The 26,873-nt window shown below is 37.1% G+C and overlaps 1 protein-coding gene across 3 annotated transcripts in view; it reads right to left on the bottom strand.

The window, feature by feature from the left end:
• The window catches only part of AOPEP (aminopeptidase O (putative)), a 194,441-nt gene that overhangs the window by 91,599 nt on the left and 75,969 nt on the right, over window positions 1-26,873 (bottom strand). For 2 of the 3 annotated variants that reach the window (XM_031054131.1, XM_031054132.1), the window contains exons 6-10: window positions 22,437-22,626; window positions 21,292-21,401; window positions 16,304-16,406; window positions 16,087-16,194; window positions 6,073-6,116 (exon numbers count right to left, since the gene is read on the bottom strand). In XM_031054131.1, the coding sequence (XP_030909991.1) occupies window positions 6,073-6,116; window positions 16,087-16,194; window positions 16,304-16,406; window positions 21,292-21,401; window positions 22,437-22,626 (555 nt within the window). The remainder of the gene's footprint in view (window positions 1-6,072; window positions 6,117-16,086; window positions 16,195-16,303; window positions 16,407-21,291; window positions 21,402-22,436; window positions 22,627-26,873) is intronic. The other variant, XM_005154922.2, reaches the window with a different exon arrangement.

Raw genomic sequence — 26,873 nt, 5'->3', positions numbered from 1 at the left:
AAAAGGCACTGATATGTATCAGTTAAACACGTATCTGTTTTAGTTTCATATTGTCTGCACTTTCTTTGTATCTTGATAACACAGAAAAGTCACAGAATAGTCTGGAGCCCCAGCAAAAGGCAATAGTTTGTCTTGATCAAGCTGTGTGGGACTGAAATAACCACATAGAATTGTAGAATCGTAGAATCATAGAATAGTTAGGGTTGGAAAGGACCTTAAGATCATCAAGTTCCAACCCCCCTGCCATGGGCAGGGACACCTCACACTAAACCATGTCAACCAAGGCTCTGTCCAATCTGGCCATGAACACCACCAGGGATGGAGCATTCACAGCTTCCTTGAGCAAACCATTCCACTGCCTCACCACCCTTACAGTAAAGAATTTCTTCCTTATATCCAATCTAAACTTCCTCTGTGTAAGTTTTAACCCGTTACCCCTTGACTTATCACTACAGTCCCTAATAAATAAAACAACATAACATAACATTGCATTTTTATATAAATCAAAGTCATCAAATTGCTGGAGTACATATTCAAGGCCGCTAGGCTGCAGCCATCATTGGCTTTAAATTAGGAGAATCAGAGTTCAGGCTGCTTTCTGCAGATGACCCAATTATACTCAAACCAATGTGAAGATAATACAGAAGGATTTGCAAATTCAAACACGTATTTCCCTTTTTACTTCTGCAAGCAACTCCTATTGCATTTACTTCAGCTCTCGTTGAAGATTTCCCAACTTGCAGGGAAACCAATTTAAAAATGTATATATAAAAAATGTATGGATGGTAATGTGCACAGTAATGCCTTGCAAGAATCATCCTAGTACCTGCAGCTACCTTCACATGTATAATGTAGACCCATAACCAGCAAAACATTCAGAAAAAGAACAGCCATTTCAGGGTTCTGAAACAGGAAGGCAACCAACCCAATATAATTTTTATTTTAATTACAAAGAAGTATTTTCTCCCCTTCCCCCTCCTCCACCAAACCCTGAAAAAGCTGTGCTCAAAATTTTGATCCTAAAGGAATTTATTTATGGACTGTATCAGCGACTAAGAAGAATCTGTAACAAATACATCAGTCATTTTTAGTGAACGATTTTTAAATGCCTTTAAATATTACATTTCACAAGACAGTGGGAGAGAGATCAATCACTCTTATGTGTGACATGCAGGTTTGAAAACTAAGGCTCACAGAGCTTATGGAGTCTCAAAAGCAGTCATGGAATATGTTAGTAGATGACCCTGGTCATAAAGTAAAAGTATCTGTGTGTTTACAAATCATAGTTACTATATTTTTTAAACTTGGATAGTTTCACATGGAATTGCCAAAGATTTAAATTACTGATATTATAAACAGCACTTTTCCAGACCTGGCTTACATCCTGACTTAGATAGTCTTGTCCCTGTTAAATCCAAGATGGGAAATTTATCTTCTGCCTCCAAGCAGAACTATGGGTTAGCATTCCCTGGAAGTAGAATTAACAGTTATAGCCTCCACAGCACTGTGGTGAGAGATCTGCCATCTCTACTTATAATAAACAGCTGGCTCCTCACTGAGTAATCGTTCAATAGTATATGCAAAATATAACCAATCTGGTTTTAATAAATTTATGCATACACTGGAATTTTGTAACGAAGGCAAAAATCAGATACCAGGTGCCTTAAAAATGAGAAAGCCCTGCCTTACAAATGCTGCCTTTTGTCATTCAGCTCCTAAAATATGCTTGCATACATGGCAAAATCATCATACAAAAAAAATGGAAGCTGCAGATTAAGGAAAAAGAACATTCAGATTACAATAACAATAAAACCATTTATACATGCTTTCATTTCCTATTAATCATTTTCTTTACTTTTTTATTGGTCATGCTTTATGATACAGGACAAGGATCAAGCCCCAGAAAAGATGACAAACAGATTGTTGTTTCAAAGTGAGTGTCCTCGAGAAAGGACAGGGGCTTTATACTTGTAGAGGCTGCAGTTCAGTAAAGCATCAATATTCAGAAAGGGCACTTACCACCTGCTTATGTTGCAGTTAAGCATCTGTAAGGGCTTAAATCTGGTGTGTGTGTGTTATTTCCTGAATAGGAACAGGCCTTCTGGTTAAAGTACTCTATTGGACTGTGAGATCTGGGTACCATTGATTCCCACTGTAACAGAGCTCTTACAAGGCTGGTCAGGTTCTTCAATTGTTTTGTACTACAGTTTCCTACTGTAAAACGAGAATATAATGACATCCATTATGTCATTCCTTGTCTATTTGTTTAGATTACAAGACAATCAGCCTAGGAATGATCTACAATGCATACATACTGTTCATAGCCAGATTCAATGCTTCAGAGCAAGCTCTGTAAAATACTAATATTAATAACCATTTGAAAATTAGGATTATAAAAAATGTCTATACATCAAGTTTTCATTGCACAAGACCCCAAGGTACTCTACAAACTTTAACATAAGCCCACTTAATTCCTCGTTTGAGGAGAAGAAACCACTTTCAGATGTTGCAACAAATCAACAGTGCACATGAAGATGTGCAACTTCTTTTTTTTTTTTTTTAAAAAAGGAAGATAAAAAGTCTGCCACATCCAATTGAAAATACTCCAACAAACATATGTGTTTCATCTGCATATATACATTCATACACATACATCATTTTCAAAGTAAGCCATTCCAGCTAAATGTGGAGGCATAGCTAGAACAAATCAAAGACTAGTGAATGATAATTGATTCTGTTAACTAGCCAGACAAGATTTCCTGCAGGCAATATTTCCTTTGGTTTTTGTCCAGCATACATATATTGGCTTACCAAAAAAAAAAAGGAATTAAAACCACTGGGAAAAATCTTTCCCGGTAATTTGCTTTCAGAGTTAGGTGCCTACCAGCTGTTTGTCTCAATCAAAATCACCGTATTTACAACAATGTGAGCAACAAAGAAAGCAAATCTGAAAGAAAGAAGCATATACCTGTATAGCCAAGTTGTTTGAAATTGCAGCATTATTTTAATATCAATTAAATCATTTATATTAACTAGTACTTAACTGACACCTTATTAAGATACCCAAGGAATGTTAGTAAGCCTGAGTTTATTAACGGCACAAACAGCAGAGCACAAGCCTTCCTTTGTCTATTGTGAAATATTAAAACCATAGCTTTATTAGTACACCTATTTTATTGAATGAAATTAAATAAAAAATATCACCAGGAAACCCCAAAGAACACAACTGACTTGCTCAAAAAAATCTGCAGTCATAAACAGCACAAGCAGCTGTGACTCTGATTTATCCAAGGCTGGTAAAATTCACTCTCTGTTACAGGGCCTTAAAAACATTGAGTCTGCATAGCGCACATGTTGGGCAGACATGGAGAGGATCAATTTACAGCAAAGACTATGGGTGCAAGCCTTGGAGAGAACAGAGCCACTGGGAGTTTTAGATCTAGTGCATTCTGATATACAGACACACAGACACATAAGAGGGTGCTTTGTTGTTGATTGATTTAGTTTCATTTTTGGCTTTTTTTTGGTTTTGTATTTTGTTTTTTCATTTTATTTTATTTAGTGATATTTCAAATTATATATGAGGAAATAAGATGCCTCAGTTATAGGAGGGAAGCATTGTGGGTTTTTACAGAATGGCCATGATAATGAGACTATAGCCAATGCAAGTTATATTTTAAAAGGCTTTGAAAGCAGAGAAGAATAATGATAGATATTTTTGTTTGTCTTTCTTGCCATTAGCCCTTCACATAAAGAAATGATCTATAAGGGCAAGTCGGGAAGTTCTAAAGAACCAGAGACAGTGCTAGGGCTGTCTGATGTCAGCATTCAGCTGCAGTCCAGAAACATTCCTTGCAGAATGGATCCCAACAGCTAAGATGCCATTAAAACTGAGTCAGAGCAGAAAGTGAAGCAGCCCTATAAACTAGGTATATAATCCTCCTCCTCTGAGTACAGAAGGCAGCAAAAATCAATAACTGCCACTTAAGAGGTTATGTCTGTATCTTGGAACTGCTCATTGTTGGGAATGCACTAAAAATACTCATGTAACTGAAAACTAAAGGAATTAAGTACTGAAAGAGTGAGAATCTTTCAAATATATTCTGCTGTGTCCAGTAGCAGAAAGCTAATGTTGCATTACCACAACTTAATAATTACAGAAATTTCCACATGGTTGTATGATTGCCTTCTCCCAGTGTTAATCTTGTTCTCATTACAAAAGTCTCCCATAAACCAAATTCTGCTTCTGGCTAGACTAGTTTGTCTCTGTTGCTGCAGTTGAAGGAAGGACTTGCCTTGATTCCCTACTAATAATTTATATTTTCTTCTTTTTTTTTTTTTTTTTTCTTGGTAAATATTAGATCCAGCCTCCATTACAAACTTCAGTATATTAGAGCGTTTCATATTTTTCAAGTAAGAATCGTTCAGTATAGACATTGAAATTTTACTTGGTAGAAGTGAACAAGTCTGGGAAGTTTTGTGTGCTACAGAGAACTTTGTTGCTCTAATCTTGAAATTTAATTCCTACATTTAATTCCTACAACTGAAACTTTGTGCAACTCATCACCAGATATCTCTAAAAATATATCATTTTTATTGTTCCTTCCTTTGCTTTTACCTCAGGCTAGTATTTGTGTACTAGCAACAGAATATGTTCAACAATGAAGAAAAATCTTTGTAGCAGATAAGAAATAAAGGACTTCTGTATATCTGTTCTGTTATTTTTGGCATTGCTGTTGATATCTGCACCCATGGTAACTTTGGCAGTAGGTGACTTCAGATATGTGGTATGCCTGATTGTAAAATTAATTACCATAGATCTAAAATATTGTTAATACATTCTAGAGTGTGATGAAATGCAAACAGAGACATACTTCTTTTGCATTAGTCTCACTGAGAGTTTAAATATTTTGGCATATTTCTAGGTGGAAAATTGGATGCTTATTCAAATAACATTTGTACTGGGTTTGGACTTCAGAGAAACACAAGTGAAAAAAGTAAGGAAAGTAGAGATTTCATTAACAAATCAATGCATAATCATGCCATTAAGTAATTAACTTTCATATATATTCCATTTAATACTCCCGATTATATTTGAGCTGGAAACCCGTATTTAGTGACATAAATAAAGTATCATCCTGTGGTACTGGAAAGTTTAACACCACCCAGATTAAATTCATGATGCCACAAAACACATTACTTCAGTGATAACTAGCTTCTCTGTCCCTCACCGCCTAAGAACAGAATTGCTTTACTAAAATATCAATACATTTGAATTCTATTTATATCTTCTCTCCTTTTTTCCCCCCAAACTACTCACCCAGAGTTACTAAGACTTTGGAATCTTGATCCCCAAACCTGTATTTTCCAAGTGAATACATTGTTTTTAAAAGCTATAATATGCAAAGCTCTACCTCTAAAGAACCTGCATTTGTATCACAGCCTGTAGTTACACAGAGCAAACCAATGGAGAAGCAGAGATGGCTTCAAAGCTCTGCTAAATACTAACTGTATCATCTTCAGCCAGTAACCGTCACACATAGGAGGATTTTGAAGGGCATGTCAGGCAATTAATGCTGGATTTCCATTAACATTTTCCATCCTTCCCTGTTTGGAACACTGCATGACAGGAAGGGGATGGTACCACACTACTGCTTGAGAAAGATCCATCTTCTCTAGGTTCCTGGATCCACAGCAAAGCTCTGGCCTCTTTGCTCTAGGGTGCCATGTGCCAAAAGCAGGTGGTAAGAGGATCCCAAATTAGTTTGAGCAGGCAGCTGTGCCTGGCACTTCAGATCACATAGTGAACACAGGACTTTCCTGCTGCCCTACCATGGAAGTTAAATGCTCTGCTTGGCGATCACAGAGATCATAGGATAGCACAGTGCAGCAAGTCTTGTGTTTTTTGTGTATGTATCTGTGAAAATTTTCAGAGAAAGTTACACATACAAACTTGAAAAAAACAAGCAGAACAAAACTAAATGAAATCCTACTATTTCTGGCCAGCACAACTGATACTCAAATTTACTTTCTACTTTCTGATTTGATTTTTCTAGCCTGGTTCTCACTTACTCTTTTTGTTCAGGTATGTCTTCCAACAGCATGCAAAGAAAATCCTAGAAAATGAACAAAGTACCACAGTTAGCAAATGTGAAGATGTAACTGTGTCTGCATTGCTAGTGAGAGATGGGTTTTTAAAGACTGCAGATAAAATTATAAGAAAGAAATTTATATATCCACTACGGTGCTATACTGCTTGGTTATTTATACAACATATGTTATATTTGTCAGTTTTTCAACCCACTCAAGCAAAAAGTGTCAATATCGAAAAAAAAGGGCTTGAAAAGCCTGCTGCCTATTTAAACACAATCCCACATTTCCATTTTTATTTAATCTATAATACAGACAAACTATATTAAAAACTGTTACATGCTGCAGGTTCACACACTCAGGCACTAAGAAACAACAATCAGAATTGGGGACATGTTCCCTCCACCGTGTTTATGTTATCACACTATCTTCAACTATATAACCACATAAGGCTTTTTTTTTACTTAATGCACATACCACGTGGGAAGGTCATACCTACTCCTCATTGTATTACAAAATTCACAATGTTGCTGCCAGCCACAGCAACTAAAGAGCAAATTCATCAAAGAAAAGGTAGCTAGAATTGGTAGCTAGAATTTCTTTCATGGATATATAAGAAGGTGAAATGCCAGTGAAACAGCCCTACTATCATCCTCACTTACAACTCCGTGATAAACCCTCTTTCAAAAGTTACACCTGACATCACTTGAAGGATTTCTTGCACCTCACACTACATGACCTATTTTTAATGAGAATCACTTCCACACAATACACTCCTCTCAACAAATTCATAAGAAAAGGATTTAGTAATATGAATTATTCATTTACATGCTATTTCATAAAAACAAGACATCCACTTTATTAATACTAATCTTTGTGAAGACAAGTTTCATAGGCTAATGATGCACTACCTGAGCACAGGCTGATTTCTGATTGCCAGTACTTGTTCTTGAAGATTTTAAAGAATGTTTCCTAAAAGGCAGAAAACCTTATTTTAGGTACTCTGTCAAGGCATTCAACATAAGATGCTGTTACCCTGATTATGGTATTGTTAGGGAATCAAAGAGTGATTGCACAATTGAAACTACTGGTAACATTATCAAGTCTTCCTCCTTTAGATTACAAGTGAAATTCAGGCTATGTTGCAATAGCTATAAAATCTGTTTACAAGGAAAGGTTAAATTACACGGTGCTGGGCTCAGTGTTGCTGTGTGTCGTGGTTTAAACCAAATCCGCACAGTTCGTTCACTCACTCCCCGCCCCTTGCTCCCCCGACTCCCGGAGAGTTAGGAAGAAGAATCCAAAGAATGTGGCTCCCATGGGTTGAGACAAACACAGTTTAATGGCTAATGTTTAACACAAATCACTACTGCTGCTACTACTACAAATAATAATCGTCAAAAAAAAAGATGGTCAATAGAGTTGTTTCAAAACTGTGTGAAAAGTAATACTGAAGTAATGATTCTTGACACTACTTGCACCGTCTCTGTATACATTAATGCAGCTAGATCCTATGACTGGGTTGCATCAACTTTTTATAATCAATCCTACAGGACTCTTGATACATCTGGTATTAGAAGGTGTTTTATATTCTGTATCTTGTACTACAAAATTAAACAATTGCTTTGTGATTAAAGCCATCTTATTTTCCCAAATATCTATTGAGAATAATGCAGTAAACACCACACTACACACTTTCTTAAAATTAGGATTAATATATCTTATTTTAACCACTTCTATTTTGATGATCCAAAATAGAGTAGGAAAACACATTAGCATTTACCTCATATTTGCATGGCCTATTATCAAGTCTGCATGACACATCCTGTTATAGGTCTGACTTTTCAGTTGCTTATAATTTGGCCAGCTTTAACCATCTGGAGTAAAATTCTATCCTTAGGCTATGTTTTTCTTCCTCCCACAGTGATATGGTTAAGAAGTGTCCAAGAGAAAATTTTGGGAATAAGTTGGGGCTTTTTAAGCTTTGATACGATTTCCTTAAGGGGTTCTAGTGACCTTACACTTTGAAACAAAGACTTATGGATTACCAGGGTAATCATATGTTGAGTGAGATCATAAAACAAATTACTGTTTGGTTTTGCCTTTGTTTGCAAGTAACTCAACAAAGCCAGAAAGAAAATATGAATTAGAAATCACATGTCACCAGTGTGCTGCATGATTATCAAACTGGCTTATATTCGTATGATTAAATAATCTCACTTTCCTATACAGAATCATAGAATCATAGAATAGTTAGAGTTGGAAAGGACCTTAAGATCATCTAGTTCCAACCCCCCTGCCATGGGCACAGACACCTCACACTAAACCTTATCACCCAAGGCTTCATCCAACATGCCAGGGATGGAGCATTCACAACCTCCCTGGGCAACCCATTCCAGTACCTCACCACCCTCACAGTAAAGAATTTCTTCCTTATATCCAACCTAAACCTCTGCTGTTTAAGTTTCAACCCATTACCCCTTGTCCTATCACTACAGTTCCTAATGAAGAGTCCCTCACCAGCAACCCTGTAGGCCCCCTTCAAATACTGGAAGGCTGCTATGAAGTCTCCACGCAGCCTTCTCTTCTTCAGGCTTTCCTGATTTTCCCTGGGTGGAAAGCTGGAGGCTAAAAAATGACTTTTCCCTATATAAAGAAACTGTTACTCTGAGGTTTAGTCAATTTTATTTACATTTGGCCAAACTGAAAAAGCCTTTGAAAAATGAGTCTCACACATTCACTAAGAACTTGCTAGATCCTTACAATTAAATTCCCTTAAAGACTCTTCTCTGCTCTCACCATAATCCAGACTGAAGCCAGTAATTTTCATCACAACTGCAACTTTGGGCTGCTTCTGAACAGATCAAATCTGGACACAGACTGTGAATTGGGATCAAGTAGAAGTTTTCTTTCATGCATGGCATGTCTGAGCCAAAGGCAAACAGTGAGGACCTAATGACTGAGAAGTACGTTGAAAGAAGTAATTTTGTGCACCCTAAGAATGAAGGCTACTTGAAGCTGTAACTAGACAGATCTGGGTTTAGAAGGCCTCTTATTTTGTAACTAAAGATGCTATATTGTTACTCCCATTCTTGTTTTGAGCAATGGCCAGCATGTTTCTACTCAAACAATTTTGGGGCATCAGGCAGGTCCCTCACTCTGATCATGCATGGTTGATATTAAATGAAGAACACTGAATATTAGAAGACAAATTATATCCTTAGGATGAAATACTGAAATCAAGATATTTCAAGCACTCTACAACCAATAAGTAGATACTTTCAGTTAAATTCTTTAACTGAAATATAAATGAGCTGCATAAAACAATGGAGATTTCATGACTAAAAGTGATACGTCCAAAAGGACATTCAGCTGGCAACAAACAAACTCCAAATGCACTTACATCCAACTCCTTGTGAAAGCTACCCATTCAAAATTAAACTAACCCTATCAATTATGCAGTTTGTAAATGACGTAACTAAATGGTAAATGTTACTTTGTTCGTTTCAGGTAGAAAAATAAATAAGGATTACCCTTTCAAGCATCCTGTTTATCTGGAATTCCCTCCAAATTCACCTTCCTGGCTTTTAATTAGCAAAATCAGCAACATGTTGAAATCCTCCTCTGGTGGTTTTGGTAACAAGCCCAGACAACAACTTCCTACCAAGAGTAAGCAAGACTCACCTACAATGTATTCTATTAACAGGCAGCAATCATTAGCTTAACAGTTTAAGCCCCAGGTGATGGAGTCACTGACTAGCTCCAAAGGCAGAATTTTTTTCCCATTTACCCTGTGCCAATGAACTATGCTCGGATCAATAACAATTCCCTTAAAAAAAAATGACCCTGTATTGTGGCAACAAGAAAACAACACATAAAAGGATCTGGAAAGGATCTGGGCAAGGATTTCTGGTAAATCTTCCTTGTGGGTATTTAAGATGGTATCAGCTCCCTGCATGGCCTTTCCCCAGCATTTCTCTGAGTTGGGTTATTATCCCTGTGTAGCACAGCAGCAGAAAGTATCTCTGCCTGAGCTGCCCAAATTCAGTCTAGCATTTTTATACAGAGCAATATTAGGTAAATTGTCCATACTAACTGGACTGAATTCATCCGTATAGGGGTGGTGTGAATAAGTAAGGGAAGCAAGTCTTAAATCACCCCAGCTATACTAATGACAGGGTTTCTGTCAGAGCCCCAGGTCTTTCACAAAAGACATCTTTGTACATGGTAAAACACCTCATAGCAGGTAAGTCCATTCAGGGACCAGGTAAGTTGGAAAAAGTACATTGACTGTCACTTAATTCACTGAACAAAGACTTGTCTTTCCTTCTTACCTTATTGACGGGTAGGTTCAAACTAGACCCCAGGCAAGAAAGTGAAAGCATGCAGCTTGAACATGCCTTCTCCTAACACCAGTGCCTATGTTTTCTTAAACTCATTTGAAAAGTTTTGATTTCTTCAGAAGTTACACAATTCCTCACTGCCCACTAAAAATACTGAACATACCATCACCTAAAAATTTGAATTAAACATAAATTCCTCCTATTCTACATGTATAAACATGTAAGAGCACACATATAGCTAAGAAAAAGACGAGGAACTAGATCTGTTATGTATCAATGGTTCTACATAGAGCCCTCAATTGTTCTTCAGACTTCTGTTTAAGACTATCCAGCAGAAAATCAGGTAAGATGCATTTGACTCTAAAATACATCTCATTAAATCAAAAGCTGGAGCTGTGATTCAGCACTAATAAAGCCCACATGCTTTGAGTGCTCCCTTGTCAGTTTGCTCTAGTCAGAATTAAATAATTTATCTTTTCTGCTATTAAACTGTATTGTATAAGAAGCTACCGTGTAATTTTAAGCTTGAAAAATACTAAATGGAAGCTAAGCAAATACAAAAACTTGAGGTCAGCAGAGAAGTGAAATACTACTGTAACAGAAATGGAAATGCAAAAAGATACTCCACAGCTAAGAGTTAGGCTCAAGACTTGGTAAGTTCAGCAGCTATGGAAAGGATCCGTGTACTCTAAGGGGAAGGTCCAAGACATTTTCAGCTATATGGGTCACTTCCCTGATAAAATACAGTTATATGTGCCAAACTTACTTCTTCTTTTAAAATCTTCATACCTGAGATACAGAATACCAAAAGATACTTGGGGCTTCTTTATACAACTATACTTTTGGACATTAAAATGTGTGACACATTAACTGAGGTTTTAATCGCTCATCTGTATTATACGTAATTATAAAACATCTCAGCTCCTCTTAGCTTCAATACTCTCTGGTTCTTCATCAGTTCCATTCCTAGCCCTACTTCATTCTGATCTCTGTCCTTTAAAATAGACCGTTTATCTTATATTATTATGCAAAAACTGTATTAAAAAAAAAAGTTTTCTCACAACACAAATCTTGGCTTACACCACGTTAATGACTTTTACTAACCCAGTCTTACTTACTTAAGCACAATATTTCATACTTTCTTTCTTTCAAGATACTTGTGGTAAAATAGAAATGTGGCCTAAAGCTAGTTAGATTATATAATATGAATACAATGGGTTGTCAAAATGTGCAATATAGTTAACTGATCCATACATTAGTCACTTGTCAAATACATAAGCATTTTAAACATGGTTAATTTCAGGGTAAAATCTATGACCTAGTGAAGCAGTCTTTTTTTGTTGCCTTACATTTGTTAAAAGGTTGAACAGAAAGACATGCATACTGTATGGTAAATAAAGTGTCTGTGAACAATGAACAGAGAACAAAATACCAAGCAGCTGTTGCATATGAGGGCAATACCTATTTTACATAAATGAGGCAAAGAGCTTTGGTAAAAAAATAATAAAAGGACTGTGATCATGCAAGTAATTAAAGTTTGTCTTATAACGCATATATATAAGGAAAATGAATAAAGGCTGTGTGGTGCACAGCGAAATAAAAGCAGGAATATGGACATTTATACAAGAATTGGAACAGAAAATGAACTCAATCTTAGCAAAACAGACCCATCTATTTCTGTTTTCCATGCATATGAGAGTGTAAAAAGGAAAGACCCCTGTCCTGGAGGCTGCTCTGGATGGGACAGTGCCAGTGTCCAGACTATGCCTCAAGGATGTCAACAGTTTTTAGCTCAAGGTCCCAGGTCAGTAAGCATGGAACACTAAGCATGAAACTGCAGAGACAAACATTATCTAAACTATCATCTAAAGAACTGATTCTAGAGTTTGAAACATCAAAATACATGCACACTGTATTCTTAGACTTCCAATTCTAGTTACAGGAGTTCTACAAGCTAATGAATAGTTGAATGCAGATTTGTGTGTGCAGATACCAATCTTATAGAACATGATAATAGTATGTATCCATATAAGTCGGTGTGCTGGACATGTTATATAGGTACATACAGAGTAGGCTTGGAGCCTACACATTTGCCCTTGAAACTTTCACAAATAGCATAAATTATGATTTTTGTTTTAAGCGCTGCCTCCTTGAATGTAATTTTACTACAGCAAACCATAGCTTATATCAGATAGATGACTACTACAGATGTTGGTTTATTATTATAGCAGACAGAAATACATGAAAATTGAAGTCTTCAAACAATTCCGAAGATGTTCTTATTTCAGTATCAAACTGAACACCAGCTTTAACTGTTTCAGGAATATCAGCAACTTGTACTCCTTTCTATTTACTTATAGTCAGTAACACTCCATTCATTATTTTAAAAGTTAAGTCAAAGCAGTTAGTGACTGAATTCTCTCACAGAAAGAAAAATGGAAGATTTTTTAAAAATCTTTTTCAAATATTCCAGACTTGCTTTACTCGTCTGTTGCTAACTCAACAAAAATAAACAAAAACTACGATTAAAAACATACCGAGCACGCAATCAAAATGAAGGAAAAAGGCAAACTGATTAATGTTTCACATCTGAAGTCATTTCCTTGCACCTGCAGCTCCCATCTAGGAAAAATACCGCAAACACCACTGAAAACAAGACTAGTATTCAGAACATGGGCGATTATTTTCATTGGGTTTACTTTCCCTCATCACTACAATTCCTAAAGCTGGGAACTTTTATAATTATTTTGGACAAGGTGAAAGTACAACATTATGATATTTAAACTTACCATTTGCACCTCTATTTATTTTAAATCTTTTATTCATTTAAACACTGACAGCGTGTTTGTTCAAAAAGGAACTTGAATAATAAACTTTGTACTAACTTGACTTCATTACTTCTGCATTTGCAATTCCTGCTGTGATTGCTTATCTACCAATACCAGACATTAACATAAACATAATCTTTAAGATTTCTTATGAAAAAAGAAAATGCATTTACAACTGGTTATAGCCCTATTATTTCTTCATCCCCTTTGTAGTTTTTACATAGTGGCCAAACAACAGGATGATGTTAAAATCCTGTTCCCAACAACTTCAGTGGGAGATGGATTTAGGCTGCTGTGAAACAAGGTAAAAGCACGAAAAGCACACAATATAAGTTATACAGTCCACAGCTCTTTTTCCACCAAATTAGGCATCTTCAAATGAAGGAAAGTAGGAAACTATATTTTTTTGACCTACATTAAGCACATACCTATGGACATATTGCATGTATTTAAATAAAAAGTAACCTAAGAAACCTGAAATAAAAGCATGACTTAATCTTGCTTGCATAACTAAAAACACTGAGTAATGTTTTTAACCAGTAACCAGAATGGTAGTTTCTGGGTGCAAAAACAACATCCAGTATTTCATCTTATGAGGCTGAAGTCAGGTACACTACAGATTAATATTTCATAGCAGAGTGTTGGACAGAGGAAGAAGCCTCTAGTAGATGCATAGTTCAACTGCAATGCAATTTAGCTATCTTGACTAATAGTGTAATGTGCTAAGACATTTTGCAGTATTTAATCAATCTACAGACACACCTCACCTCACATCAACCAGGAGCAACAAGCTCACATTTTCTCACCAAAATGTGAGCATCCTTCTTACCACCAGATTTAAACACTGGGCTGCTTCTTACAAATTGTGCTGTAATTTTCAGTCAGTTTCTGCGTGTGTAATAGCAAAGCATCATATTTATGATTTTGGACACTGTAATGTAGACAAGGCTCATATAGTCATTGTCATTTTCCACACTATGCCAAACATAACCACTCAAGGTCTCAATAACATGGTTCAGGAAACAGCTGCAGCAGTGGAAACATTAACTCCCTTATCACTCCACATGTTCCTTCACAAAGTAAAGCTGCTGCAGTAAAGCTACTACACCTAACTTTGCGGTGACTTGACATACAAAATACTCTACAATTCTGTGAGCTATCTGTAAGATACATAGGCATACATCTCACCCCAAGAGTGAGACAAAATATCAAGCACACGAGCAAAGAATCCCTGTGGCCAGAAGAAACAGGAAAGTGTTAGACCCCATTCCCTCAAAATCACAGGCCCTTATTCTGCATTGCAAGGAGACGTATCTCACCATCCTTAATCCCCTCAGAGATTTTAACTGCAACTCAAGAAAAGACAGACTTCAGCAAAGAAACTGTTTTCAGAAATGCATTCCTCCTCCTCCTCTCTCTTCCCCCACCACTCACTCTCATCACACTGATCTTCTAGTGATACCAAATATTTGTTATGCTGTTTCTTTTGTTCCAGGACTGGTTTTAACCATGATGAGTTCAGTGCCTTCCTTCACAGACACCACCATCAATGGTTGTCTTCACAGCATTGCCGAAGCAACAAGCAACAGTGTCATGGCACAAGCTGGACTCATCACCAATGAGAGGATTGCCTAGAACTTTGGTTTTGGAGAAATACGTCATTCCGTTCTCAAAACACTGGAGAACAAGGCAGTCTCTCTTTTAACACTACAGCCAGTGGTTACAGGATGTTTTCTAAAGACTTAGGAGGAGGTAAATTTCTATTTACAACCCTAGTTGAGCTCTCTGCATAACAGATGGCATGAGATACTGTGGTGTGACTTGCTTAAAGTTTTCTTTTGAAGCTATTCCACTTTGCATGGAGTAATTATATAACATTTATGTCAGGAAGAGAACAACTAAGTCTGTAATTCAAGTGATTAACATATGCACTCGGACTTAGGAGGATAGATTCATATTCCGAATTCAACGTTACTTTTTACAACCAAGCCTTAACCAGTCTAGGAAAAAATCCTGTCCTATGAGAACAACTGCTCTTCAGATAGGACTGCTACTGCATGGTATCTCTGTCAGAGAAGGTCTGCTGAAAGAAAGAAGCAGAACATTTTAAACATCTTAAAAGGATGTTTCCTTCAGTAACAAAATGCCTAGGAAAGATGGGAGTATGGACCATGATGAGAGAACCTATATAGAGGCTGTGACAAGACTGTGATACAGGTGGGTGTAATGTCAGAGTGATGGGGACATCACTCTCTGACTTAATGAGAAAGAGACTGTCATGCTCATTAAGAAAGACTATGAAGTTACAAGCATTGAATGAAGCGGCATGCAGACAATTAGAAATACAATGTGCACACCCTGTTATGATGTGTAGAAGTTTTCAGTTGCATTCCTACTCTGTGCTTCTTTGTCAGAAACAGAGAGCTATCAAGGAAAAGGCTGACTGACCACAACCAAAACCCATAAGCTAAAAGACTACAGGAGACAATTCCAGTACAGTAAATGACCCTGTCTGAGAACACCAGCACCTATGAACAGTGACTTTTCAAAGCATCAAGTTTAAAGAAAAAAAAAACCCCAAATACTAAAATCACCCACTGTTTATATTAACAGATACTAGTAGGGTATCCAGTATATGTATCGCCCTAAAAAAAAATGTTCTGCCCTCTAGCAGGTAGGAATTTTACCAATATTGCCAAGTCACAATTGCCTCTCTCTTTTCGCCACAGACAGAAGTGGAGTTTTACATAGTCAAACCAAAAGTTTAGGTAATTTGTCTTGCTGTTTTTTTCCCAGAAAGTGAAGAGCAGCCCCGATCACAGTACCTGAGAAAGGACTAGCTGTCCATGGAACTTATGGACAAATCTTCGTAAAGATGAAAGGTATGAAGCCTCTCCTATTGTCCTTGCCAGAGACCGCAAAAGGAAGTAACCCTGCAAATTAAACCAAAACAAATAGGATGCTATGAACTTGTTCATGTCTAAAAACCAGAAGTCTTTACCATATTAGTCAAGCAATTTAATTAAAAATCAGCTGACTCACCTTTAGGTAGTGGACCTGCATGAAGACTTTCTCTGCTTTAAGACCATGTTTGACAACGGATGCTCCAGACTCACTCGTTTCTCCTGTGCTCTCCTTTTTGGGCCTAAAATGGTAACACAGTAATTAAAGAAATTACTCATACATTGCACACTCTTATAGTTAAAACCATAGTAAGTTTAGATACCTGTGACTAGTTCAGTCTTTTTCTTTACCCTAAGTAAATAACTTGGCTTACACAGGCAAACAAACAAATTTCACACTTTTAATGCAATTTTTTACATAGGTGACCAGACAGTTGTGTTACAAGTGGAATACATCACTATGTTGGTGTACTCTTTTCACAGCTAACATGGCATCACACTGCATACCATTCTACAGTGCAGACTCATTATGAATAAAGAAAAACAAAAACAGATGGGAAAGGGGAAAGGAAAGTAGAAGGAGAAAGGGAGAAGGGAGAGGGAAAGGCGAAAAGGAAAAGGGAAGATGAAGCAAAAAGGGGAGGATATCGAAGTCATGTTCAAGTAGAATTGTCTCCTCTTATATCTAAACGTTGGTTTAATAATTTACATGACTATACCTGCAAGAATCACCTCTTTCATCTGTGAACAGAAGAAATGCCCACAGCAGTAAAGTGTGGACAACTTTTAGGCTTTTATCAACACAGAGCGAAACTAAAGAAAAGCTATGCAAACAATTTTTTCTTCATTTGTAAGCAGTGCCTTCACAGTCACAGTACTCAAGACCCCTATAGCTTATTTTCTTTCATCCAGAAAATGTTGCAGCTGACAGTGGTCTGAGAACAGATGTCTATCTTAGGAGCCTAACCCTGTGACTGAAGCAACCTCCCCAGTTCTAAGTGTGGATTCTGAAATGGCCAGTCTTGGAAACCAAACACCTTTCCTCCCACTTCTCCAGAATAGGGGCAACAAAGGCTACAGCAGTGCAGGATTCTTCAAAGCACTGATACACTTCTCATGAGCTGATCTCTGTGATCAATTTATATATATGTCTGCTTTGAGGAAAACATTCTTCCTTTTTTGTATCTCATTAGTTTTGCCCGGAGTGCGAAGCTCGATTTTTTCACTCTTTAGGCACTATATTTAGGATGTGTGCAGATGAAACCCACTTCAGACAGTAAAAGCTTGATCAAATACAACTGTTTGAAATAAAATAGAAAAAAAATAAAAGTAGATTCAATTTTACACTGTTCCTAACAAATTCCTTTAGCATGCTATAGTTTGTATTTTCTTTCAACACTGAAAGGAGGAGATCAATAACTGATTTCTTATCCTGTGGTAGCAGACAATGTAATCATTGCAGACCCACTGCAGGATAGCAGAGGTCCACCTGTTTTCATTCTGGATCAGCCTCCTGGAAGAAAGGCCTGCTGGCAACTTTTCATTGTTCTCTGCAAGTATAAAAAGCCAAAAGTGCTTCATTTCTCCCATAATAAATAGGCCAGGCAATAGACTTTGAAAAATGGAGTTTGAGCATGGGCTAAGGATCCACACTAAACTGAAATACCTCCCATAATCATAATTGTTCTAAATTACTGAAACATACTTCCTTCCTCCTCCAAATTTGTGTAGATACTAGCAGGTGACTGGAAAGCAGTATCCCATCTGCACGATTGTCCTCAAGAATTTCATTTTGCAAAGGATGCATATATATACCCCTGATAATGGTCTGAAAAAGAATAAACATTCAGAAATTTACATTGCACTTGTTTATGTCAGTGGTTCAATACACTATTTTAAAGCAATGCTTAGTATACTTACAACGCATTGAAGGCAGAGACTGGAGGTGTGTTACACTGACCTACAAAACCTAGCAACTAACCCAGTAGATGAAGCTAGGCATAATGTTACAGGCAAGCTGATGTAAAGTAACTGAGCTGCTATGTGGCACATTTTACATACTGGAAAATTTCTGAAGGAAGCAGAAATTTTGTTTGCTAGGCTAAGTATTTTGGAGAAAGTAAAATCACAAATCACTAGGAAGTACTTCTTAATGAAATGCTCTGATGCATTAGGCAGTCCTGAAAATCTACAGAGACTATGAGAGACAATTTGAAAGGCGCGTTTCCTTTGTGATATCTGTGTCTATCTGTGTGATAGAATAAAACTCTTTAAATCCCTACACAGTAGTCAGAGAGCATTGCTTCAGGAGGGAAATAGACTTGACTCAAGTGGAACTCAGAGGCAAATTTAGAGTTAGATATCAACACTGGTTTGTCTTAAGGAAGAATCATGAGCTGAAGTTCAGTCTTATGGGCCAGGACATGAAACAATCACCATCTTTATTCCACAGAACAAAATAGACTTCTCTAGTTTTTGATGTCATAATGTGACAGTGGATGAGAGTGATGGATTTGATGCTTGCCAGCAGAATGAGTGCCAGCACATACTTCATAGGTGCTTTTATACCTGCAGATTTGCTTCAGACTCTGAGAAATTGCACAGGATTCTGCCTGATGTCTTACTCTCTATGAGCACTACAGTGCCACAAACTTCTTCTTGCAAACCAAGAACTGCTGGTGCTGCCTTTCAGAGCTGCTGCCTGCTGAAAAGACACTTATCTCTTTCTTTCATACATGGCTTCTTTTTTTCACAGGAAACTCATGAGATGCTACTATACTGTAATGCCAAATATCCACAATAAGTAGAACCACCATGCCCAGTTTGCTGAGTAGCTTTCAGCTAGTCTGAACAGGCAAAGCAGAAAAAATCATATGATTGCCCAGCAGTCAACAAAAAAGTAATTGAAGATTAAGCGTTATGCTTGGGAAGAACAGGTTGGCTGATTTTTTTTTCTTTTGACATAATTGGCAAGAAATAACAAACTCTCATCATTTATTTTTAATATCCTGGCATAAAAACACAAGCTTGAACCAGCACAAGTCCCAGTACAGACTCAAAACCCAGTGCAATGCCTAGATTGGAATTTTCTTTCTCATAGCCAGCCTCTGGAAAGCACATGCATATCCTTTCAAAAGGCAGAAGGAAAAAAAAAAAAACAAACCAAAAAACCAGTAAACATGCAAAGAGAGAACTCTCTCCATTCAACTCCATGCCACAAAAATAGTAAAGAATATTTATATCTGACTGAACCAGTGGTAAGTCTTTAAATGCAACCACAAGAAACTAAAGATAGCAAAAAGAAAGAGATTGCTAGGATCCTGAGCTGGCATCATTTTCTGCTACTGAAATGTACATTAGAAGCATATTTTTCAGACAAGAAATGATACATCATTCTTTTGTATTAGCACTGAGAATACCACTGTGCAAAAGGTAAGCAGCATGATTATTTGAGACTTATGTCTACTAACTGTGGAATTCAATAGAAAGCTTAAGTTTCAATTTCAATATAAATCAATCCTTCCTGAGTTTCAAGCTGCAAAGGATGTTTTGAACCTTAGAAAAAAGATTTTAAAAATTTACACCACATAGACATTTTATTAAAAGTAGTAACTACGCAATTAGCATAGAAGACAAATGTGGTTTCATAACTTTGAAAACGGAAAATACACCTTGAGATAAGGCTCATATCAGAAGAACCAGTGTTCCTGAAAGCCATTTATTTCAAAACAAACAAAATCCCCAGCATCTGTCAATCAGTAGTTCTATTGGCAGCAGCTCCATGACACCTTGTGATAAAGCCTGCTTTTGTATTTACATCTATCATCAAATTGCACAATTACAAATGTATGATTTCACTGACTCTGCTTATATGTAGGATACACAATTAACTAACAGGCATGAAGTAAAACAGATCAATGAAAGACTACAATTACGCAGTTGGTGATGTTTTCAGATTAGATGAGGCCATAGAGAGGAGTTTCTATGTTGGTGAACAATCTCTATTGCCCCAAAATAAAAGGCTTTTAGGTCTTATAGGAAAAGCACAAAAAGAAACAAAGACCTCAAAGTAAATCAAATGGCAAAAGTCTTCCAAAAACATGTAAAAGATGATCATACAGAGGATGGGGATCAATTTGTTCTTCACTTCTACTCGGTGAAAGAAATTAAGAAAACTACGTTTTTTGAAATGAACAGTATTTCAGCTGTGCATTTTTAATTGTTAACACTAAAAACAGCTTAGCCAGGAACCATGAAAACTTTTTTATTGAAGATTTCTGAGAAAATGTTAGATAAAACCTGCTTGAAATGGTCTGCGCATACTGCCTATACCTCAGGGTATGAGAATGGTCTACATAATCTTTTGAAATCTGTCCCTGTAATTCCATTATTTGACCAAAGCTAATCTTAGCTAGAATTGCATTTCTTGGTTAAAGACTGTGGGCAGACAAGCAGTGGAGATGTTAGGCAGCCACCCAAGGTGAAAGACTATGGCAAATTCCTATGACATCAATCAGCAGAGCCCAGATTACTTATCATTAGCAAAACAATAATCTTTTTTTGATCAAATATCTTTAGCTATGTAAGAAGAAGCCTTGAGCTCAGCATCTGGTACCTAAAGACCAAATTCTTGTTTAAATATGATTATTACTCATTTCTCATTAAAAAATAAAAATAAAAAAAATAGATTTGTATATCTCATTGTGCTTTCCCCCGTTTTTTAGATTTTCATTCAGCGTGGCAGTTAGATATCATACTCCAGTATGTGCTTGTCTTCAGCCACAGAAAATGAATCTGTTATGGCTTCAAACAGTGAAGTGTGTCAGGAAATGGCATTTTTTTTCTGAATAAAGGGTCTTGTAAACTGCTTAGAGACATTTTATATCAAACTGAATCCCATGGTTTTTGAAAGCATTCTATAACAAAGAGAAAAGCAATTGCAGAATTATACAGAAGACAAATAACCTAGTCAATTTAATTTCATGTTTATTTTTTCTTCAGAGGAAATAAGGAAATTTAGTAGATTTAATCAGATTATTTGGACGTATATCCTTTGAAAGGAGCAAATGGTGGAAAACAGTAGAAACAGAACATGCAAAAGCAGAAATCAAACTGTCATACTGTTACCTTAAAACTTGCAGCTCTTCTTCAGAGTTCTGCACCTCATCTCTGAGTCGGCGCCAGCGAAGTAAAGCTTTCAATTCCTGCTGCCCTTTTACTTCATCATGTGACAGCTGCTTAGTATACAGAAAACACCGATCACTGATTGCTGTCTCCCAACAGACAATAATAATTTTCAGAAAGACAAACTTGTTTTGTTTCCCTTTAATTTGCAGAAGCTGCAGGAAACAGTACCTATATCCATGTTAAATAAACCCAACAAAACAAAACCCAAACAACAAAATCAAAACATAACAGTTGCTGCTATGAGAGTTAATAGCAGCACTAAGGAAAACAGAAGCCTCACTGTGTGCATCAAATCAATAGTCAGTTAAATAGTTCTGCCTGAGGAGAGAGATGGGTATGTTGTTTTCCCTTTAGTGACTGGCAATAAGTGAACTGAATGTACAGCACAGATACCTGGCAATTTTGGTTGCATCTTTACTTTTCCCAGCTTGAAAGAAAAGAACTGCTTTGTATCCAGACTTCATTCCTCTTTCCTATTCTGTTACATTTGTGAAAGCTCTCTCTTGTACTTTCCTCCATATACATAATATTAACACAGATGCATGCTTATGAAATAAATGCCAGGTTGTCATCTTACAAGTAACTGCTAATTAGTATTTCTCTGTTATAAGAAAGGATGGAAGATGGGAGAAAGCAAAAGCAGATAGTATTATCCTTCATTACACCAGTATCTCAGTCACTAGTGAAAACAGAAGACAAAAACAGACCGTTTTCATCAGGTACCTGGAATATTACAATATTCAGTAAGACTGGTGATTGTTCCAGTTTCAGGAACAGAATACAAGTGGAAAGAATGCAAATCAACAGAGTAATATAATGGAGCAGTACATTTGTGGGAAGGTAATCATTGACAAACAGACGTTTCCATTCCCATTTGCACTGACCTCTACTTCTGCAAAGATTAGTATTCACTATGAATAAGGAAGGATTATTTTTTTAAATCAAATAAGCATGCAAAATCCAGTATTATTTTAGAAGAATTGTATTCCTAACACAGGAGGTTTAATTTATATCTAATTCACGGCAGGGTATGTAATTTCAATTTCCACACAATTGAATTGAGAAGTGGTGTATCATCACCTTACCTGTTGTGCCCTAGCCCAAAATATATCTTCTAAAAAAGTGGCAAACCCTTCACTTAACCACTCTTCAGTCCAATCACGAGCACCAATGGCCAGTCCAAACCAAGCATGAGCAATTTCATGGCACAGACGTGTTCCACAGAGCTGGCTCCCTCCTGATAGTACACTCTGTGACAGGAAGATGATGTGTGGGCTGCACAACAGAATGAGTGACAAAATACATTACTGACCTGTTATAACATGCACTACATGACCATAATAATATGTAGGCTTTATTCCTCTTGTCAGCCTCTATTACTCTATGTATGATTAGATCATGACTGATAGTTTACAGCTCAGGTGTTTTTAGAAATTCAGCTGTAGTTTATTGTTGGTTGGCAGAGAATCAAACTAAAATTCTGCCAAGCAGTTGGTTTGTATTCAACTGTCAAACACCTATGACCTGGAAAAAGTAACTTAAAGTTTGGTATTTTTCAAATTACAAGACTGATTTTTTTCAATAGAAGCATTTTATATATAAGCCAGGATAATAAAAGATGTGTGCATACAGGCAGCAAGTGTTTATCAGTTAAATTATCAAAGCTGGAAACAAATAAAGCACAAACATTTTATGAAGAAAACAAATGACTATCCAAAGGCAACAAGAGTCATGTATAGTAAAACACATGGGTTTATTAGAACTTAAAACAAGCTAAAAAGATACCATTTGATGATGAGAATTGATCATTTCTGCAAATGAGGAGGAAAGAAAATATCCTTAACCACAAGCACAGAAGTCAGCAGACTCTATATTCACTAAATATCTGCTTTTCAAAACAGGGGAGAACAACCCAATCTATATCTACTTTGCTTTGGAGTCAAGTACTAAAAGAAATTGGAGGGGAAAATGTTATGAATTATTGCTTTATTATATAGTTTTGATGAGAAACTTAACATGTTCAGTGTGTGCTCGCAGCCCAGAAAGCCAACCGTATTCTGGGCTGCATCAAAAGGAGCATGACCAGCAGGTCAAAGGATGTGATCCTGCCCCTCTACTCTGCTCTCGTCAGACCTCAGTTGGAGTATTGTGTACAATTCTGGTGTCCTCAACATAAAAAGGACATGGAACTGTTGGAACAAGTCCCGAGGAGGGCCATGAGGATGATCAGGGGACTGGAGCACCTCCCATATGAAGACAGGCTAAGAGAGTTGGGGCTGTTCAGCCTGGAGAAGAGAAGGCTGCATGGAGACCTCATAGCAGCCTTCCAGTATCTGAAGGAGGCCTTTAGGGATGCTGGGGATGGACTCCTCATTAGGGACTGTAGTGATAGGACAAGGGGTAACAGGTTGAAACTTAAACAGGGGAAGTTTAGATTGGATATAAGGAAGAAATTCTTTACTGTGAGGGTGGTGAGGTACTGGAATGGGTTGCCCAGGGAAGTTGTGACTGCTCCATCCCTGGCAGTGTTCAAGGCCAGGTTGGATGGAGCCTTGGGTAACATGGTTTAGTGTGAGTTGTCCCTGCCAATAGCAGCGGGGTTGGAACTCGGTAATCTTGAGGTCCTTTCCAACTCTAACTATTCTATGATTGCATGATTCTGTGATTGCTCTGCTATTGAAAACACACTGAATTGCAAGTTACTGCAGTTCACTACTCATGTTCTGCTGTAAGGTAATTTCTGCTATGCTTATAGACATTACAGACATTAACATCTTAAAATTTACATAATTTTTGAAATTAAGTACATCTAGGAAGGAAAAGTAGTAGAATTAAACCCTATGACTATCATTCACAGGATTAACAGGGCACCATGACACAGGTAGGAGTAGCAAGGGCACAAACAAAGACCACCATCTGCAGAGTACTCCTGCACTAACCCTCAGCATTTCAACAACTCCAGCCAGTTATAAAGGAAATAAAGCACAATGGTAATACCTTCAAGACCACAGGTCTTTAAAACTATGTCTAGCCTTCCAAGCATGGGAGGGGAGCACATGGCCTTAAGACATTTCCAAGAGTCAAATATTATTCATCAGCATTCCAAAGAGCTTCCCCACCCGCCCTACCCTTCCGTTGGAAATGTTAAAAACACCCACAGTTTTCTTGCAACCAGTCAAATGTCTCAAACCGAGACCAAAAATATGATACACAATTAAATAGAAAAACATACTCAATAACCATCTCCTTATAAAAAAATAATAGTCATTCAGCAAAGCAAGTTATACAGTTTCAATCAGTTGGCATTGTAAGAAACAATGTAAGAAATTGAAGCACTAATGGAGAAATCAAGTCACAGAGAGCAAAGCAAGAAAAGAAAAGCAGCTCTCCAAATCTTTGCCAAAAGCAATTCTGATTAAGAGAAGGGAGGGAGAGATGGGGGGAAAATGTGAGCACGAAAGCTGCAGAACATGATGAACCTTCTATTATTATGCCCACAACGAGAAGAATAAATGCAGCTTTGGGGATACTACTTTGTTCAGTGGCAAGTAAATGACTGCTAACTGTGGCATGTGTACAGTGCTATGAAGAAAAACCACAGAAATGGACCAAGTAAATAACATTCCAGACATACTACTGGCAGCATTTGGGCCATTTGGTTAAGCAAAACAAAAGTAGCTTCGTGCCTTATAAACAGGCTTACAGAATGGTTTGCATTTTAAGCTTACCATAGGTAAACACACAATAAAAGATTGTATTTCCCACTTTTTCCATTCACTTAAATAACAGAAATGCCACATTTAGACAATCATTTCCTTTACAGAAGGATTACAAATCACTTCAGTGAAAGAAAACGTATATGAGTTAAAATTTGGCCAAAGAATACAACTTCCTACAAGGCCAGAAATAAGATTATGTGCTGCGGCAGAATTTAATTTTAGAGTCTGAGTACAGCCAGCAACTTCCTTTTTGGAGAACACCTTAAATTATTCCTTTTATGTTGTTTGCTCCTAACAGCAGCTGTATCTCCAATTCAGAGTCTCATATAGCAACAGATATCACTACAGAGCAGTGCAAAGCTTCCATCTATCTTAAGACTGAACATGTTTCTGTAACATGTCCAGCACCTATTAGTTTGGGGAGAAATTTGATCCTATGTACTAGTTTTAAAATACAGATTGTCTATTTTCAATACATGCTTGAATTCCAGAAACTCTGCTCCACCTCTACTGATACCAACCAAATCTACATTTTTTTACATCATCTAGGGCGTGTAATGTTATTCATTGCACAGTTATAATAAGTGTTGTTCCTAAAACATTCAATATTTCAAAAAATTGTCTATGTGAAAAAACAAAGTATCAGAATTATGATTAAATTGCAATAGCCAAAACCTTTTCCTTCCTTTTTTACCAGGAAAGGAATTTCACCCTCCTACTATCCATGTGATTTGCTATGAACAAATTATGAGGCTTGATATCCATTGCTTTCATTGGAATTGAAAAGGAAAGAAATCCGTTCATACATTAGGAACAGACAAAGGTGATTTACCTCTGCAATTACATCAAGACCTGACAAGGTATGCACGGTTTATAAATGCCTCTAGCTGATATCTTTTCAAGTCTGGCCCAAGTTTGTAAAGCAGGCCAGAACAGGCTAGCTGGATGTGCTAAGGAAGATGGGAAACCTCTCCCAGTTAACAAAAAAATAAAACTCCCACAAGTCCTTCCCAGGAAGCTGGATACGTTCCCAATGGCTCTTTGAGAAAAAGAACTTAATGACTTGTTTTCAACAAGTATACACTGGGCTACATATTTAAAGCAAAAAGGTGTTATTCTGACCAGAATCACACCCTTATAACTTAGATCTTTGCATCATTTCACTGGAAGAAAGTGCAAGTTCCCCCTCCCTGTTAAATTGCAGTTAGGGAATCATTTAGTTACATCTCCATGCTGTAACTATGATACAAACACAGATAAAGGAAAAACTGAGCCGCAAAGCGAAAGAAGTATCTGGTGTGAGAGGCTGGAGGGTCCTGATGTTCCAGACATCCAAATCCACATACGTAGATGTTCTTAATAATGGTCTCTTCCAAAACCAGAAGATTTTCAAAGAGTCCAAGGTTCTGAGCAGTGGTTTGAGCAGTTGAGAGGCCAAATCTCTGAGAGCAGTTTTGCAAAACTTCTTATTCAAACTTACGACTTAGATGCAGGTGCTGCTTTGCACACAGGCTGCAGCAGTGTGCTGTCTTTGGCTGCTCACACATAATCAGATGAGACACATAGCACAAACTTTAGCCAAATGTTAAAGAACTTAAGTACAGATTTAAGATAGGAACATGAAGCTCACTTCTAACAGGCTTGTTCCATTCTTTTTGAAGTATTTCTCTGAACACACAGGGATTTCCAGATACGCTTTCTTACGTGTTTATTGAAATACCAGAGCCAAGACCACATCAGCTGGAAAATTATGCTTATTGAGTCAAAAGTAGCACCCAAAATCACTATTACAGATGGAAGTTA

Source organism: Melopsittacus undulatus, chromosome Z, assembly GCF_012275295.1.
Source record: "Melopsittacus undulatus isolate bMelUnd1 chromosome Z, bMelUnd1.mat.Z, whole genome shotgun sequence".
Taxonomy (NCBI): domain Eukaryota; kingdom Metazoa; phylum Chordata; class Aves; order Psittaciformes; family Psittaculidae; genus Melopsittacus; species Melopsittacus undulatus.
This window is presented reverse-complemented; position numbering and strand designations above follow the sequence as displayed.